The 17,483-nt window shown below is 33.7% G+C and overlaps 1 protein-coding gene and 1 long non-coding RNA gene across 3 annotated transcripts in view; one reads left to right on the top strand and one right to left on the bottom strand.

Annotated features, from left to right (window-relative positions):
* Positions 1-799: 799 nt before the first annotated feature.
* The window catches only part of LOC127847799 (mitochondrial folate transporter/carrier-like), a 35,906-nt gene continuing 19,222 nt past the window's right edge, over positions 800-17,483 (top strand). For both annotated transcript variants that reach the window (XM_052379961.1, XM_052379962.1), the window contains exons 1-4: positions 800-1,187; positions 12,692-12,854; positions 14,078-14,166; positions 14,610-14,767. In XM_052379961.1, coding sequence (XP_052235921.1) covers positions 1,040-1,187; positions 12,692-12,854; positions 14,078-14,166; positions 14,610-14,767 — 558 coding nt within the window. In that variant the 5' untranslated portion in view covers positions 800-1,039. The remainder of the gene's footprint in view (positions 1,188-12,691; positions 12,855-14,077; positions 14,167-14,609; positions 14,768-17,483) is intronic.
* On the bottom strand, positions 3,775-6,481 carry LOC127847804 (uncharacterized). The gene is made up of 5 exons (XR_008034174.1): positions 5,942-6,481; positions 5,411-5,487; positions 5,120-5,215; positions 4,433-4,514; positions 3,775-4,141 (listed from the first exon to the last, which is right to left on the bottom strand). It is a non-coding gene; the product is annotated as an uncharacterized LOC127847804 (long non-coding RNA).

Genomic DNA, 17,483 nt, shown 5'->3' with positions numbered 1-17,483 from the left:
ATGTAGGTCAGTGAAATGATGCTGATTAAGAAAATAATTAATTATATCATAGTTGGATATGTGCCCATTAGGGGTGCGCTACCTTAACTCTTTCAGTGCTGGATCCGAATTTTGAAGGCCTTTGCAAACAGCTTGGATCCAGATGTGACGCCGCAGAACGTGGCGTCTCATCTGGATCCAAACTGTTTGCTATTCTGATAGTATTCTTCGAAAAAAAATCAAAGAAAATGCTAATTTTAGAAATTCAGCAGACGACATTTTAGCAGACGACAACTTTCCCAGCACGCAAAGGGTTAAACCGTTGATTGATCCTATCACTCAACTTGAACTCACCAGAGTAATCCCCCCCCCCCCCCTGATATATTTTACTCAAACTGATTTCAAGAGACATAACTCGTGTACCAAGTGCCAAATACTAGTAATACAAGTGTGCAGTTTAAATGGTTGGTAATATTTCAATATTGTGCCACCCCACCCGTTAACATGTGTTTGAAAAATATTGTTTGAAAATTTAAATTCAACAATTTAAATACAAAAAAGTGTCTGAACAAGTGACATATTTTATTTTATATCAAAATTATTGCGCACAAATCATTGCGATATACTGAAGTATTATCATTATTAATACAATTTTGTAATTATTTTCGGGAAATTGGCAGACAGGCTATGCAAGGTAGACTCTATCTATAATATTTAATCGAATTCGACTAGTACACGGAAGTTGTTGAAGGAGTACCAACCTACTGTCGCCCCTGTGCAGCTCATGAGAAAAGCTACTTTTACGCGACAATTATTTACACGCCACCGGTTTCAAGAAGTCATTTTATGTGGCGATGATGAAATTCTTCGTTATTTGTTGTTTAGTGTGATCCGAATAAGGATCTGTGTAGTGGAGAATATGTGTTTGACTAGAAAAAGAAGTTTTTTTTATTCATTGACGTTTTTATCGAACGGTTTATTAGGAATTATCTAGATTTTTACCAGTCCTCAGATTGTCACGGAAGGTCAACTTGCTTTTAATTTAACTTCACAGATAAAAATGGATAAATCAACTCCCAGTCGAGGGTTGGTCCGCAATTTTGTCTTTCAGCACGTGAAATGGGAGTACTTGGCCGCAGGTGTTAGTGGAGGTGTCGCCTCTACATTGGTTCTGCATCCACTGGATTTGGTGAAAATCAGATTTCAAGGTAATTTTGCGTTGAAACCACTGACCTATCTAGTATCTGGTTATTTTTTTAATGAGATTGTGCTTTTTTGGCCTGTCTCACAATATATGTTGGGTTTATTCGGCTTATGTTTATTTATTTTTGTCTTTGACTTCTTTGATGGTGTGTTGACTTGTAAAGCCTAAAGGCTTTAGCCCATGGATGAAAACTGTTGATAATCACTTGATCTCATATGAATGGAATGCTTTAATATATTAATAATGGCACGGACTCTAGATGAGACGGATATGAAACAGGACCGTATCGGCAAATAGCTTGTCGATACTTTGTCACGTGACCGGTAGCTATAGATTAGCGTACATCGAAGCACCAAGGTTATACATTTTGATGTACCCACTCACGTCTTTTTTTTAATTATACTGTCATTTCTCAGCCGATTGTGACAAATTATATATCATAAGAAAGCCTACGTTATGTAGATTTCAGATATATAAATATATATTATGTTTTTTTTTTCTGATTTGGGCAGCCCGGCGAGTTATAACTTTAACTTTTGCAAATATCACACCGTTTTGAGTCTAGATTTATGGTTGCAGGGGTTCCGCTGTCGATCGCCATTGGCGCCAAATGGCGCTAAATTTTTAAATGCGGCTCCAATTTTTTTAAAGTGGCGAATTTCAAAAAATCGGTAAAATCCTATCCGAAAATGTACTGCGAGTCGAAAGCACGCGACCGAGCATTAGCGGCCAGCGTCTGTCAGTTGTAAATATTGATTTACGACGATGTAAGCGACCTACAGTGCAGAGTGCATTAGAAATCACCGAAGCGTGTAAGTGTTACAAATGGTGTTTTTACTGCTATTGTCAAGTTTTATGGGGGTTACAGGGCTTTCCTTTGACCCGAGCTCCCGGGTTTTGACGCTTGAAAATTACAGAAGACCCCTTTTTGACTCTTGAGAAAATTACGTCATGCGTCACATTTGACCCGGGGGAATATACCGACTTGCGTCAACGAGATCAAAAGTTGTTAAGACTAAGCGATAATTGGCTCGGGGCGGAGTATCTCATTTAGTACACGCTAATCGTTAACGCCTGTTTCAAATCATCGAAGCACAAGTCCACCCAGTAGGCGGAGTTTGGTTAATTAAGAAATCTAGTATTGACCAATTAAAACCCTGCTGGTTTGATGACGCGTGTATTAACTTTCCATTATTTATCATAGCGTTTGTTATCAGCTGTTTGCGGAAAAGACGTGTATTAAACCCACCTAGTTGCAATAATCCAACTCCCAGCTATTGACCCTCTGAGCTGTACGTATGTACTCATAAAAGCTCAGAGCATTTAAGAAGAACTATAAACCCACCAAAACAGAATGGACTCATCCGCGTCAGTTTTAATAATATTCAATATAAAATAATAACATCCATATCCACAGAACACCGTAAAGTATATTTTGAGATATTTCCAGAGTATGGCAGAATGTATTTCCAAAGCTGAATGCACCCATCACTGTTTTACTTCATGATTGCTCAGTTCAAAGACGCGCGAAAGTTATGCTGGCATATGTACTGTCTACAACGTCAAATTACACGCTTTGCATCAAAGTTGCTAAAAATAACTATAGAACCGATATTACTGACCTTGTGGCAAAGTGACAATTTTTGGATGAGCTAATTGATTACAAAATACATGTAGGCGTAATAATTGACCGTTTGAGAAGGCATAGAAAACAGCGTGTTTGTAGCACGTCTTCAGTGAAGATGGCACATGAAATAATTAAAGGGCGTCGGAATTTTTGATGGGATTAAATACGGAGGCACCTTTAAATAATTTCCTTTTATAGTTTACCAATTTATATAGGCTATTGTGTTTAGGTACCACCCGTATGTTTTTTGTTGTTGTTTTTTTGTGATAGCCAGCGGAAATGTGTTTTTTTCACATTTTGTATTTCATTCTTAATTTAATAGACATGCGAAACGGTCAAACAAAGTTATTGGATAAAGTGTAATTGTGCTTGTGCATTCGGAAAATGTCGCAGAGAAACCTTTTCGAATTCGGAATCGGTAGTAACTCTGAAAGTGTGTGTAAGACGCCAACGACAAAGCGTACTTTAGATCTAAATGACAGTGCTCCTAACACCCCCAAACGTGCGAAAGAAGAACATATGACATATTACTCTGCTGTATACATGAAGTTAATGTTGTATTAGAATACATGTTTTGTATTTATTAATCATTGAAATATTGTGTTTAAATGCATAGTGTTGTAGTGACAGTAAAATGCAAGAAATAAATGTTAACATACCTGTATCTTTTAAGTTGTTGCTTTTTATATATTATATCTCAGTAATTTGCTTAAATTGCAAAAAATCTTTGAATCTCCTGCGTTATTATTAGGACTCTCAGAAGTTTGATTTTGACTCTTGAAAATATGGTCCCAAGAGTCCTTGACTCTTGAGATTTGAGGTCTAAGGAAAGCCCTGGGGTTATTATCGGATTAACGGCTCCTTTATGATATTGAGCAATAAGTTAAGTAACACGGGGACAAACTGTCACGACGATCAATAATTATAATGATTATTAGGGCCGCTATTTCTTTGTTAAAATTAGCAATAACCACTGATTTTGAAAATTGACATAAACCCAGTAAAATTATACATTTTCTGATAGATATTAGTAAACCATTTCCAAATATGTATGGTTTGTCTATCTTACATTGTCTAAAGTAATGTTAGTGAATGCGGAAACATTGAAAAATCCCATGTGTAAAAATTGTCATTTTTCATTTTTTCAAAATAGTCAACCTGGGTATATAATTTGTTTAAAATAATGATTTAAGAACACATTTTTTATCCAAACTTTTAATAATTCATTACAGATACATTTCAGCTATGTTAGATGTCCTTGCAATTGGATGGTCCGGCAGGATTCTGGTCTGAAACACGTTACCCCCCACCAACCCAGGACCCAAAAATTCCTGAAATAGACAATAAAAAGTTGATTTTTCTTAATTGCAAATGTGCATGTGATTCAATATCACAGTTGAAATAATGTACAACAAAACAAGAATAAATGTTGAAAAAACAAAAACTTATTTGGTTAGTATTTAAAAAAAAAACATTATCCAAAACATGTACAACTGCCCCACCCGCCCAATACAAATGTGACACAACCTGGTATTTAAGAACATTTTCTAAGTAATATTATTTCTCTTAAACAAAATTTTATTTATGAACTAGCAGTTAAATTGAACAGAAAAAACACTTACGGTTGAATATGCAGCCAGTAATCTGAATTCATATCCAAAATTCTAATATGTCGGTTGATTAGGAATGGCAGCACCAGGAATTCTGAAAGATCGACAATGCATTGCTAAATTAAATCTTATATACTTGTGTAAGATGAAACAGAAACACTATTTGTTAGAATAGTTTAACACACACCTATTCAAAAAAAGATAAACATATAATAAAATAATTAAAAAAATATTATAATAATTACTGTAAGAAGTTTCGAACTCATAATAGGCGAATGTATGTAACAGCTCAATATCTTTAAACAACTTCTTGGATTTAGTAAATCATTGTCGATACATTAATTAAGAGCTTGTTTTCTTCATGAAAGGAACTCCAAAGATGCTGAAATATAATAGTGCACTGCATGCAAATATTAATTAAGTGATACTGACAAACTGAAAGAACAGAACATTTAACCGCAAATGTTTTCTACAAGCTTTTACTGATTCAATGTTTATTTTTTCAAAGTTTGCTAAAAAATCATGCTGAGATAAAAATTAGCCAATTGTAAGGGCATTTAATATTTCATCCATTTAAGTCATCTTTTTAATGTAGCGCCATATGATGAAATAACTGGAATTCCTTTGCCAACTGAAGTAATTTCCAATTTAATTTTAATAGTAATATTAAAATTAATAATAAGATGCAGTCACACATACTGTTTGTCAAAAAGGCTGTTTAACAACTGATCTTTCACTGGAATATTCCTGTCAACCAAAAGGTGAAGGTGGTTGTGTCTCGTCAGAGTCCGATATCTATGCAAATGAACAGACACATACATATTTTTGTCATCATACTTACAAAGTACATTTCCAACAATAATATTATTTCTTACAGTAGGGGCATGTGTATATTCTGTATTATTAAATAATTAAGTTTAAATTCAGGATATAATTGTTAACCATCAAATTCAATGTCTTCAACATGCAACTGCTTAAAATGTTACTTACCACAATGTAACTGTGCTCATGTATTTGTGAAATCCCATCATAATCACTGTTCAATAGATCTTTGTCAGTCATGTTCTCTATAAAATAAAAAAGTAAATAAAATAGAATTTCAATACCGGTATGCACAAAACCTGCGACACATAATAACCGAGTCTTAGCATTGCATCCTCAATTTTGCAAAGGTTAATTCTAGAACCTAACCTTTATGTATAATAATATCCATTTATTTTTTGTATATTAATCATGTAAATGAAATAAGAACTGAAATTAATTATAGCAGTTTTAACACGTTAACAAAACTAATAATGAGATGGTGTGTGAATTATAATGCTCCCTAAATGTATAATCAACTTAAAACTAATAACGTAACTTAGCTTTTAAGTTTATGATTATGATCAATCACAGAAGTTACATTTTACATTTGTTACAAATGAAGACAAGTCTGGTACGACATGGCGCGGGTACGATCTGGAACAGATTTTCTTTGACATAATTAACACAATAATTTAGGTGATTTAAGTGAATTCATACCTGCATCGATACCAAATGAGACGATTTCTCTTCCTGCCGAACAAATACTGTGTTTATCGTACGGATATCCGTAAAACTGCTCAAAAGATCGCTCCCGAATTCACCGTAACAGCAATGTAATAATTCCGCGTAAAGGGGAGTAACTCTACTGCACAGGAATAGTGGTGTTGGAAATAAATAAATATATATTATTTCACGCGCATATACCTGATTCAAATGGTTAGAATTTATTAAAAAACACAATAATTGATTTATTAAAAGCTAAATTTCAAGTGAATCTGCCTTCTTTCTGCAAAATATTGGCCTTCGAATTTTTTACTTTCACTTTTGAGCAATGATTTTTTATTTTCCGGTCATGGCAAGGTCAGATACTGCTTATTTGGACATATCTCCTCCCACATATGCAAATTTTTCATTTGGATTACTTCTTTCATGCTCGTAGTGAAGCGTTAAAAACACCCCACATTTTTCGGTCAACTTTTTGCCTGAACACCGATTGCGCAATAATTTGCATAGCAGGTGCGTGGTTATTGCTATTAAAATCAAAACCATGGGGCTGGCAAAAGCATTTAATTTCTCCACATCAACAAATAAAAACTTGTTTCAACAGGTATTTGTGAGCATTTCTGTTTAATAGATTCATTATTGTAATGTTCTGGGAAGGATATAAATTGATTAAGAAAACAACAATTTCTGAATTAAATATAAAACATTCACTCGATGTACTATATTTCGGATATGTTAAATTCGGACATTTAAAGATAGGTACATTTATGTGTTGGTTTGATGTTGATAGTTTGTAAAAATATGTTTTATGTTATTTCAGGCAACTAGAATGGATTGTGGCAATTATCTGGGCCTTTCTGTCAGGAAAAAGGCGTGAACAACAGTCATTTAATTGAACCTGGAAATCATCCACCACTAACAGAAAACTTGCTAACAACAGAAGCTGATATATATCATGTCCAAATGACCAAATATAACTGTTAAACAATTTGAAGTGAGATGCTTTATTTTCTGATTCCCTTTCAAATGATGAACATTGGTGTGATTTTATGTTTAAATAATTAATTTCGAAACATTTATGCAGCATACTGTTTAATACATTGATGTTAACATTATTAGATTATTTTGGTTATCTGTGTTGTTTATCAAGTTGAAAAAAATGTTATTTATATACAAATAAAGCTTATTAATACTTATGAAGGTATGACTTATGAAGGTACTTATTGTTTTTTTTTATGAAATAACATACTTTTTAAAGTGATAATATAGTCAATGACATTAATGTAGTAAGGATTCTTAAAATGATTGTTCTTATTAATAAGGTGGAATAACCGCCAGTATTCACGCCGCGAAAAAGTGGCGACAACTTTTTTTGGGCCAGTGGAACCCCTGGGTTGACATGTTTGTACTTTATACCGATTTGTAGCGTTTATATTTGCAGTGATTTTTTTTGCTCAAATTTACAGCCGAATTTCGGCTGCTTCCCAATCGCAAAAATACACGTTTTTTCCCAAAATTCTGACCAAAATTTCCCAAAAAAAGCCCAACTTCAAAAAAAAAAAATATATATTTTTTTTTTTTTTTTTTTGTAGAAAGAAGTCTCATATAACTTAATTATGATTTCTTAAATCTAGGTCTCAACTTTATTTTTTAAACATCTTACATAATATATAACTTGAATTTAGTCATTTTTGTCCATAAATCATTCCCAAACTTGCCACTTTTATTGATTAAAAAAAACACCAATTTGACCAGACTCCTTTTCTAGAAAACTCACTCAACATGCACTTAAAAACAATATCACTTCTGTTACTTATAATCCTATTTATAATGCTTAATATTTCCCAATTTCATGGTTTATCGCGCTATTTTTCCCAATTTCACGGTTTATCGCGCTAATTTTCCCAATTCAAATGGCACAGGCTGTAACAAATTAAAGCAAAAAAAATCACTGATTTGGAGTTCAGTTTTAAAAATTGCACCTTGCTAAGGAAAATAGAATTCTGTATACGATAGAAAAAAATGGTTTTAAAAATGAAATTAAGTAAGGAATGTACGTACAAAAGCATCGCGCAGTTCTGACGCAGAGAACTGATGCTACGGTCTTGGCGATTATGCTGTTTAGATACCGGCCATTTTAAATTTTAATTTCCTTTGTCATGATTATTATATTAGTTTATGGAATAATATTGAAATATTTTGTTCACGAAACATATCAATAAAGCTTATTATTAATGAAGCTTAATAAAAAATTAACGATTTCAGCTCTTGTTTATAACACAGACAGGGTGTTACACTGTCTGTTAATTTTATTACTAGACAGCGTATATAGCGGACCCTCTTCATTTTTTTGGCCGGGATTTTCAAGAATCTTTAAATTACTTTAATTAATTGGTAATTTAAGGTAAATAACCTTTCATAAAGTTATATATAATAACCTCTTTGAAAATAAACAACAAACGATGAATGTTTTGACACCCATTTTATTTGAAGTATGCAAAGCAGAAAAATATCAAGAGGGTCCGCTATATACGCTGTCTCGTCATAAAATTGACACCCTGTTTAGATCTCCTCAAAGACCATAATTACTGTTTCTACCCAAAAAATGGATAGAGCGTTTCAATAAGTAGTATGATTTTGTTGCAATCAAGCTAAAATCAATAGGTTTAAATTTTAATATATTTAAGAAATTGCAGCTTGGATGGGTGGCATGCACAAAGCAAGTTGATGAAGCAATAGACCACTGTTACATTTTTATGTTGGGTCGACTTTCACATAAAACAAGTTTAAATAAAAAAAGTAGCGATGACATGTCAATATAAACTATTGTACCAAATGGGTTTTATTAGCACATGCGGCAATCAGAAAATGACTGAAGATAGGGTAATTTCAGTCTTGAAATAGGGATAAATACGTTATAAAAATAAATAGAAAGCTTATGTAGTCTCCAACCTTCAAGTAAAAGAGTGAATTTCTAGAAAACAACAATGTTTTCCCTTCTGTCACAATGACATGCACCAAGAAATATTCTAAAATTAAGTCATGGCAAGTGCCCATACAGAGGATCCTGTCTTCAAATGAATGATGTTTATGTTTTTAGAGGGTATAGCACACCAAAAAGATTTAGTATACTCACTATACTGTAACCTATAAACGTCACCGCGGTTTGATAATTATTCCAAAGAGAAAATACTGAAATTTAGCAGCGCTGTTTCAATCAAGGCTTGTACATGTATCATACGATTTAATTTAAATAATTTGCGTAATAGTCAAATTGGTTGCCTTTTCAATACGCATAATAATGGATTTCTTTGCGTTTATAAACATTATAATTGGGTGAAATACACAGCTCTCAGCTTATCTGGGGCACTGCATGCGGAAATGCTATTCGATGTTTTTTAATACACACACATTAAGTCCTTTAATAGTTAAAATATGCAGTACTGTACATGTGCACTATGTCTAGTTTTCTGTTAAAAAAACTGGGTTTAAAAAGTAAGATCCTATGGTTAACCCTTTCCCACTCAGAAGCAAAGTGAAAATGGCTATGTGCGAACAGCATAAAACCAGAACAGCCCGCGAGTAACTTGCAGTCTGTTCAGGTTTTATGCTGTTTGCTGCTCATCAATATCTAAGGGTGGAAATGATGCCTTCAAAAATTAAATCTAGTAAGAAAAGTCTTAAATTAAATATGACTTTCTTAGGGACTACAAATGCATGAAAAAACGTATCTAAGTGGTAAATGTTTAGTCAAGGACAAGGCGAAGAAATGTTCATACAAAACACCTCAGCCTAAAAAGAATACAGAAAAAAAGAGAGCCTAGGCAGTTGATGCTACTAAAAATGATGTGGGGCTGGTGCATTGTTAAAGTAAGTTGCCCTTCCAGCTGATTTATACATTTTTTTAATGCATGAAATGAATTTAAAGAGAAAAGATCTGCAAAACACCAGTTAACAGGCACACCAGCAGGGTGGAAAATCAAAAGCTCTTTAGCATTGAACACAATAGCTAAAAATGTGCAAACACATTTGGATCTCTGATCGAGTGATCATATGAACCTTAAATTGCTTGCAAATAAATGATCTTATACAATGCAATTACAGTTACACGCATGTGCCATGCAGGAAGTACAGTTACTAGAAACTGAAAGAAGATTTACAATTCTGTTTATTTGGCTTTGCCTTGAGCCTTGACACAGTTTTGGGACTGGTTGTTTAATGGCCTGTTAAATGTAAATTTAGCATTCTGTGAATTTAAATTATGTGATTTATGTAGGAAGATTGTTTATCTGATCATACCTATCATAGAAGTATCAAAAAACAAATAAGGGGAATATTCAATCATTAATTATACTTTTAGGGAAAACTGTAGACTACTTTTTTAATATGCATATGTTTTTTGTTTGTTTTTTCACTTCTACCAGTATTTTAAATAAATGTTATAAACCCTTTACCACTTAGATACATATTTTGATGTGTTTGTAGTCCCTTAGAAAATTACATTTAATTCAAGGCCTTTTTTACTGGACCAAAGTTTTAAAAGTTTCATTGTGACTGCTGAGCAGCAAACATCATAAAACCTGAACAGACTGCGATTTACTCACAGATTGTTCTGGTTTAATGCTGGTTGCAAAAGCAACTTTTTTACTTTGCTTGTTATGAGGGAAAGGGTTAAAGTGGCCTTTTCACAGATTTTGGCATATTTTGAAGTTTGTCGTTAAATGCTTTATCTTGATAAATGTAAACATTGGATCTTAAAAGCTCCAGTAAAAATTCAAGAATAAAATTTAAAAAAGGCAAAAAAGAAGCCGGTACCAGGGCTCGAACCAGTGACCCCCGGAGTCCTGGAGTTAGTCTGAAGTAAAAAGGCATTAGCCCTCTTGGCTAATCCGCCTGGTATACACATTTTAAGTATTTTATACCTTATATAAGCAATCTTCGTAGTTTCATAAATTTAAAAGACAACAACAGAACTCTCCAAATTATTCAATCATTTTGCTTTGCAACGCTTTATAATTTTTAGGTTTTCAAATCGTCAAAAGATACATATAATGGCTATATTGGACTATGGTCAATGTTCAGTAAAACTGTTTCCTCACAAATATCATAACTAAAACGAAAATTTGCGAAACTGAAACAACTTTTTTCAATTTTGTCAATTTACCAAACCGTGAAAAGATCCCTTTAAAAGGGGTATGTAAATAACACACCAAACTCTGAAATTGTTTTAGACTTATTTGAATACTTTATAGTACGGAGAAGTTATGACCAAGCTCTTTCAACTGATTTAAGTAGGGTTTATTTATTGAGTTTTAGCTTAAGAAAAGCGGTATGATCTCAACTGTTCACTTCTGATCATATGGCACCTGAAGTTGACTGTCAGCCAGTGTACTTAACACTACAGGTTGAGTGTGTTAATGTTGTATCTCCAAATTATTGCTGCATGATATACAGCTGTTTCATGTGCAACCCTACCAATTGTTTAGCCTGTAGCATGTACCAAAGAATTTAAAGGTCAACATTGTTGACTAAACAACAAATATACACGTAAGTATTCACTGTTCTAGATTTAATAGCAATACTTTATTTATGGCTACACAATTTTAACCATGTAAAACATGTAGACTTCAGATTGAATTTTCAATATATAGTTATAAAATTTGTAAAACCTGTATTCCTGCATGATACTGACTTTGAACAAAAATATTGTGGTAAAACAGCGATTTTTTCCTTCTTTATAAAGTATCGGAAAACAGCACTTTCCCAAATAGGAAAAAACTACAAATTTGCCAAAAGCTGTACAAAAAAAATCCCAATTGAATGTTTCTAAAAAAAATATTTTTTTTTAAAATTAAGTTCAACATTTAGTTTGTTTCTCTATGTAGCTCTATGGCTTGAACCTAAGTAAATATAATAATGACAACTTGACAACATTAAGCTATCAATTTTAAAGTATTTGGGAGCAAAAACTCAAATACATAAATTTCCCAATATGTAGACTTCACGACGTGAATTTTCCCAATTTCAGGTTTTTTCGCTCACAATGTACCCATTTGGGCTGGTACAGGTACTTTTCCCAATTGGGCAAAAGAAATCGCTGTAAAACGTGTAACAAATAATGCAAAGAAGTTTGGAACCTGAGCACATCATAGTCAAATAAATTTTTTATTTAAAGTGCACACAGTGATTAAATAACAATCAAATTAATTTTTGCATTTTCATAATCCTATCAAACAATAACAACAATACAGATTTTTCTGTAAAAACTCATGTAAGTATCCATTCATCATCATGTTATGCTTATTTTATACACATTTAAACAATATCAAAGGTAAAAGACAAACCTAAAAAGGATATAACAGTTTTCATTGTTATCAGTGCTCAAAGGTTTTGGCAGAAAGCTGACCCAAAAACTTGGGTACCAGGGTATGACTCACACACACACTGCAGAGGTCCATTTTCTAATATAATTGAAGTGTGCTCTGTGAAAATGGGGCTGCATGCATGTGCATAAAGTGTTGCACCAGATTAGCCTGCGCAGTCCACACAGGCTTATCAGTGAAGACACTTTTGGCTTTAATGTAATTTTTCGTTTAAATGAAGTGTCATCTAAATGAAAATTTAGTCTAGGCAGAAAATATCATCCATGACAGCACAGGCTAATCTGGTATGACCCTTCACGCACATGCATTTAGTCCGGTTTTCTCAAAGCCAGCCTTAATTGTCTTTCATAAACTGTTTCAGTTCACGAGGGGTATGGTGTAGCGCTGACCAAACGGCCCCAGTACCAGGGTATGATCCACGCCCTACGGTCCATCTTCACAAACAGCGGGTTCACTGGCCTCTACCAGGGAGTCACGCCCAATTTTGTGGGCGCTGGCCTTTCCTGGGGACTCTACTTCTTTTTGTATGCATTCTACATTTCTTGATTCAATTTACGCCAGTAGGCTTTTTGGCTGTTTGTTTACAATTGTGTGTTAAGAGACAAAAGAAAACAAAGGAAAAGAAATCTTGGTTTTCAAAGCAGTTCAGAGATTTTATCATTGTGGTTTTGTTTTGAAGACATTGTAATAATTGTAGTGTGTGTTTCGTATAAATCTAAATTGTAAGGTCACTTGTTTGTCTTATGCTTTTTAATAGGCTTACCACTTGTTTATTAATTTTGGCTACATGGTACTCACCAAACCATGACCAATATTGTATCTCAAATCAGCCTTATCATGGCAATGTCTTTTAGATACATGTATATGGCTGCAGAATGGGAAGCAAAAACTTGCCACAATATGTTCTAACCTTTCTTGTACATCATGAAATTTTCATCATTATTTGTGACCGTGTTTGTTAGCTGTATAGCGCGCACCAGCTTTTTAATTTGAATTTTGAAGGTAAAACACCGTGCGCTATACGTGGAAACCTCGGTAAGTAGAATTGAATGCAAATATGAGGATTGTTGGTTTTAACCATAGCCTGGGCAGTGGCCACATTACTGGTGCAGGCGTTGGTCCTGAAACCCTTTCTACAGACGTTCTCCCGTTACCAATGATTCAAATAGGGCAGTTGTCTATTACTTGCACAAATGCCTTAACCCTTTACACGTAGATACGTATTTTGACGCATTTGTAGTCCCGTAGAAAGTTACATTTAATTTAAGACCTTTCGTACTAGATTCATGTTTTTAAGGCTTCATTTTCAACCCTTAGATACTGATGAGCAACAAACAGTATAAAATCGAACAGACTGCCAGTTACTCGCAGGCTGTTCTGGTTTTATTTTGTTTGCACATAGCCTTTTTGTCCCCTACCGGTTTCACCGGAGGGGACTTATGGTTTGCGCTCTGTGTATCTAAGTCTGTGAGTCTGTCGCACTTTTCTGGATCCTGCAATAACTTTAATAGTTCTTAATATTTTTTCATGAAACTATATGCACGTTATGCAGGTCATTTCATTTTGTTTTTATGTCAAGAATTCTGATTGCTATGGCAACAAATATTAAAAAAATAAAAAATAAAAATTCTGACAATGGTGGAGTTTAAGCGGTAGGGGACAATATTGCTTGGCAATCTCTTGTTATCTTTGCTTCTGATTGGGAAACGGTTAAACAAAAGACTTAATAACTCTTATCTGTTTGCAGCTACAACTCCATCAAGACCTGGATGCAGGATGGTGACACAAAGAAAGCCTTGGCTGCAAGCCAACACATGTTGATAGCTGGAGAAGCAGGTATACCAACTGAAGAATGTGTAATTTAAATAAAACGCAAGAAATTGAAGAATCAACTGCCTCTACAATCCAAAGTTTATGGTTACGATGAATGCTGGCTTTAAGTAATAGTGCCCATTTTAGACAGGGGAACATATTTCTAGGTATGACAATTCTACGAGGTAAAGGAATAGTCCAGCACAATGTCATTCTATTATCTTTCAGCTTGTGTTTCTCACGTCACCAGAATCATAACAATCATGTTGGTAATAATGTTTGTTTAAAAACTGGATTTAAGCAAACAAGAGACTTCCTTTAAACCATAAATACCATGAAAGCGGAAAATGTCATCCCTGATAAGCCTGTGGTAACTGCATAGGCTAATCTGGGACAGCACTTTTAGAAGTGCTTCTACACCTTTTGATTTGCTTCTCTGATTGTTCATTACAATTTCATGATTTCAGGTCTTCTCACGCTAACACTCACCAACCCAATCTGGGTCACCAAGACGCGACTGTGTCTACAGTACGAGCAGGGCGCCAAGAGCGGTATCCAGTACAGCGGAATGTTGGATGCCCTCATCAAACTCTGGAAATACGAGGGCATCAGAGGATATTATAAGGTAATTCTGTATTTTTATGTAAAATGGCCTCGTTTTTGGGAATACTGGGCTCAATGCATGTGTACAAAGTGTTGTTCCAGATTAGCCTGTGCATTGCACCTTAACAACATGTAGACTTGTGATGGACTGCACAGGCTAATCTGCGACAACACTTTAGGCACATTTATTTAGCCCATTTTACCAGAATTCGGCTCAATTAATCTGCTTATTTTGAACATTCTGGATATTGACAGATCATAAGGCACTTTCTGAATTCTTAGTTAATTTTTAAACAATCATAGACACGTTACCTTTCTTCTTTTTTTTTCGATGCAAGATTTTAGCTTCCATATGAATCATTTAATAACAAGAAAAGCTGATGATATGAAGCATACCCTTATCTGTAACTGAAACATCAAACAAAATCATTTTATAATTGGAAATAATTTTTACTTTTCTCACATGTCTTGAAGCTGAGATTCAAAGGGTAAAATACCGGTACTCTCCTGAACACTTTTAATAGCAAACACACTATCTGGAGCTCTGGAATTAACAGTATTTGTTCAGTATTTTTTTTTATCTGGAGCTCTGGAATTAACAGTATTTGTTCAGTATTTTTTTTATCTGGAGCTCTGGAATTAACAGTATTTGTTCAGTATTTTTTTTATCTGGAGCTCTGGAATTAACAGTATTTGTTCAGTATTTTTTTTATCTGGAGCTCTGGAATTACCAGTATTTGTTCAGTATTTTTTTTATCTGGAGCTCTGGAATTAACAGTATTTGTTCAGTATTTTTTTTATCTGGAGCTCTGGAATTAACAGTATTTGTTCAGTATTTTTTTTATCTGGAGCTCTGGAATTAACAGTATTTGTTCAGTATTTTTTTTATCTGGAGCTCTGGAATTAACAGTATTTGTTCAGTATTTTTTTTATCTGGAGCTCTGGAATTAACAGTATTTGTTCAGTATTTTTTTTTATCTGGAGCTCTGGAATTAACAGTATTTGTTCAGTATTTTTTTATCTGGAGCTCTGGAATTAACAGTATTTGTTCAGTATTTTTTTTATCTGGAGCTCTGGAATTAACAGTATTTGTTCAGTATTTTTTTTATCTGGAGCTCTGGAATTAACAGTATTTGTTCAGTATTTTTTTTATCTGGAGCTCTGGAATTAACAGTATTTGTTCAGTATTTTTTTATCTGGAGCTCTGGAATTAACAGTATTTGTTCAGTATTTTTTTTAATCTGGAGCTCTGGAATAAACAGTATTTGTTCAGTATTTTTTTTATCTGGAGCTCTGGAATTAACAGTATTTGTTCAGTATTTTTTTTATCTGGAGCTCTGGAATTAACAGTATTTGTTCAGTATTTTTTTTATCTGGAGCTCTGGAATTAACAGTATTTGTTCAGTATTTTTTTTATCTGGAGCTCTGGAATTAACAGTATTTGTTCAGTATTTTTTTTATCTGGAGCTCTGGAATTAACAGTATTTGTTCAGTATTTTTTTTATCTGGAGCTCTGGAATTAACAGTATTTGTTCAGTATTTTTTTTATCTGGAGCTCTGGAATTAACAGTATTTATTCAGTATTTTTTTTATCTGGAGCTCTGGAATTAACAGTATTTGTTCAGTATTTTTTTATGAAACACTTTTGATGTATTTTTGATGTAATGACTGTGTATACAATTCATTGTACCATTTTTTATTTGTCTCTTAAAGGTACTTATTATGGGCTGATGGGCGGCGGTTGGGTGGCTTAATTGATAAAAAGTTTATTACATTCATCTAACTTGGGATGTTGAAAACTGTTTCATTTCTCACAACATAGCCTATATATTTTATAATAATTGTCCAAATTTGTTTTTAATCTGTAAAGTAGATCTTAATACATTTCATCTTTTGGACGATTATCAGGAAATGACTCAAGGAATGAGTAGAATTTATGTTCCCCGAATGACGTTAGCAAGCCAGATGATGTGTCCTTATTAGATCTGTGCCCATCAGATTACCAAAAATAGCAGCACCATTTATTAAATATGAAACTTTTTAACCCCTATGAACTTTTTTTGTGAAACACTTCATCGCTTTAGTCATTGTAAGTAAGTTATCACAGAACCATTTGTCTTAAGTTAACAGATTTGGCTGAGACCCAAAACCTGTAGGGATAGTTCCTTTCTTTAAGTGCTGCTTTGGGTTCTTTGAATCTTTGATATAATTGATTACAGGCTTTGTTTTAAATGGCATCCGGGTACATAGATGTTTAAAGAGATTCTCGAGTGATTGCCAAGATCTATTATGTTTTAAACAATACACACTCCTTGATGGCTGATAAAATTCTCTGAAACCGCAAGGCCTATAGGTTTAGTTTAATTAGTTTGGCATGCGTTATCATATTGTGGTCCCCTACTAAACTTGTAGAAAAAAAACAACCCTGGTCTCCCCATTGGAAACACTCTTGAGTTCACTTGTTTCCCTTATATGTATGTATTGAAAATGTTAAATATCTTCCTGAATCCCAGAGGTTTCAATTTTGGGAATTTGTTTGACAGCAATTGAGAAATTTATATTTTTTGCCATCCTGTTAAAAGTTTCTTAAAATATTGCTCCTGGGATCAGAATTTGCGATTTACTAGAGGATCACATGGTTTTAAGTCGTTTTAAGATTTTTATATAAAATAACAAAAAAACAAAATCTCTGAAACAATAAGGTCAAGGGTTCATATATTTGGTCTGTAAAATCACAT

This window comes from Dreissena polymorpha, chromosome 10 (genome assembly GCF_020536995.1).
Source record: "Dreissena polymorpha isolate Duluth1 chromosome 10, UMN_Dpol_1.0, whole genome shotgun sequence".
Taxonomy (NCBI): Eukaryota; Metazoa; Mollusca; class Bivalvia; order Myida; family Dreissenidae; genus Dreissena; species Dreissena polymorpha.
This window is presented reverse-complemented; position numbering and strand designations above follow the sequence as displayed.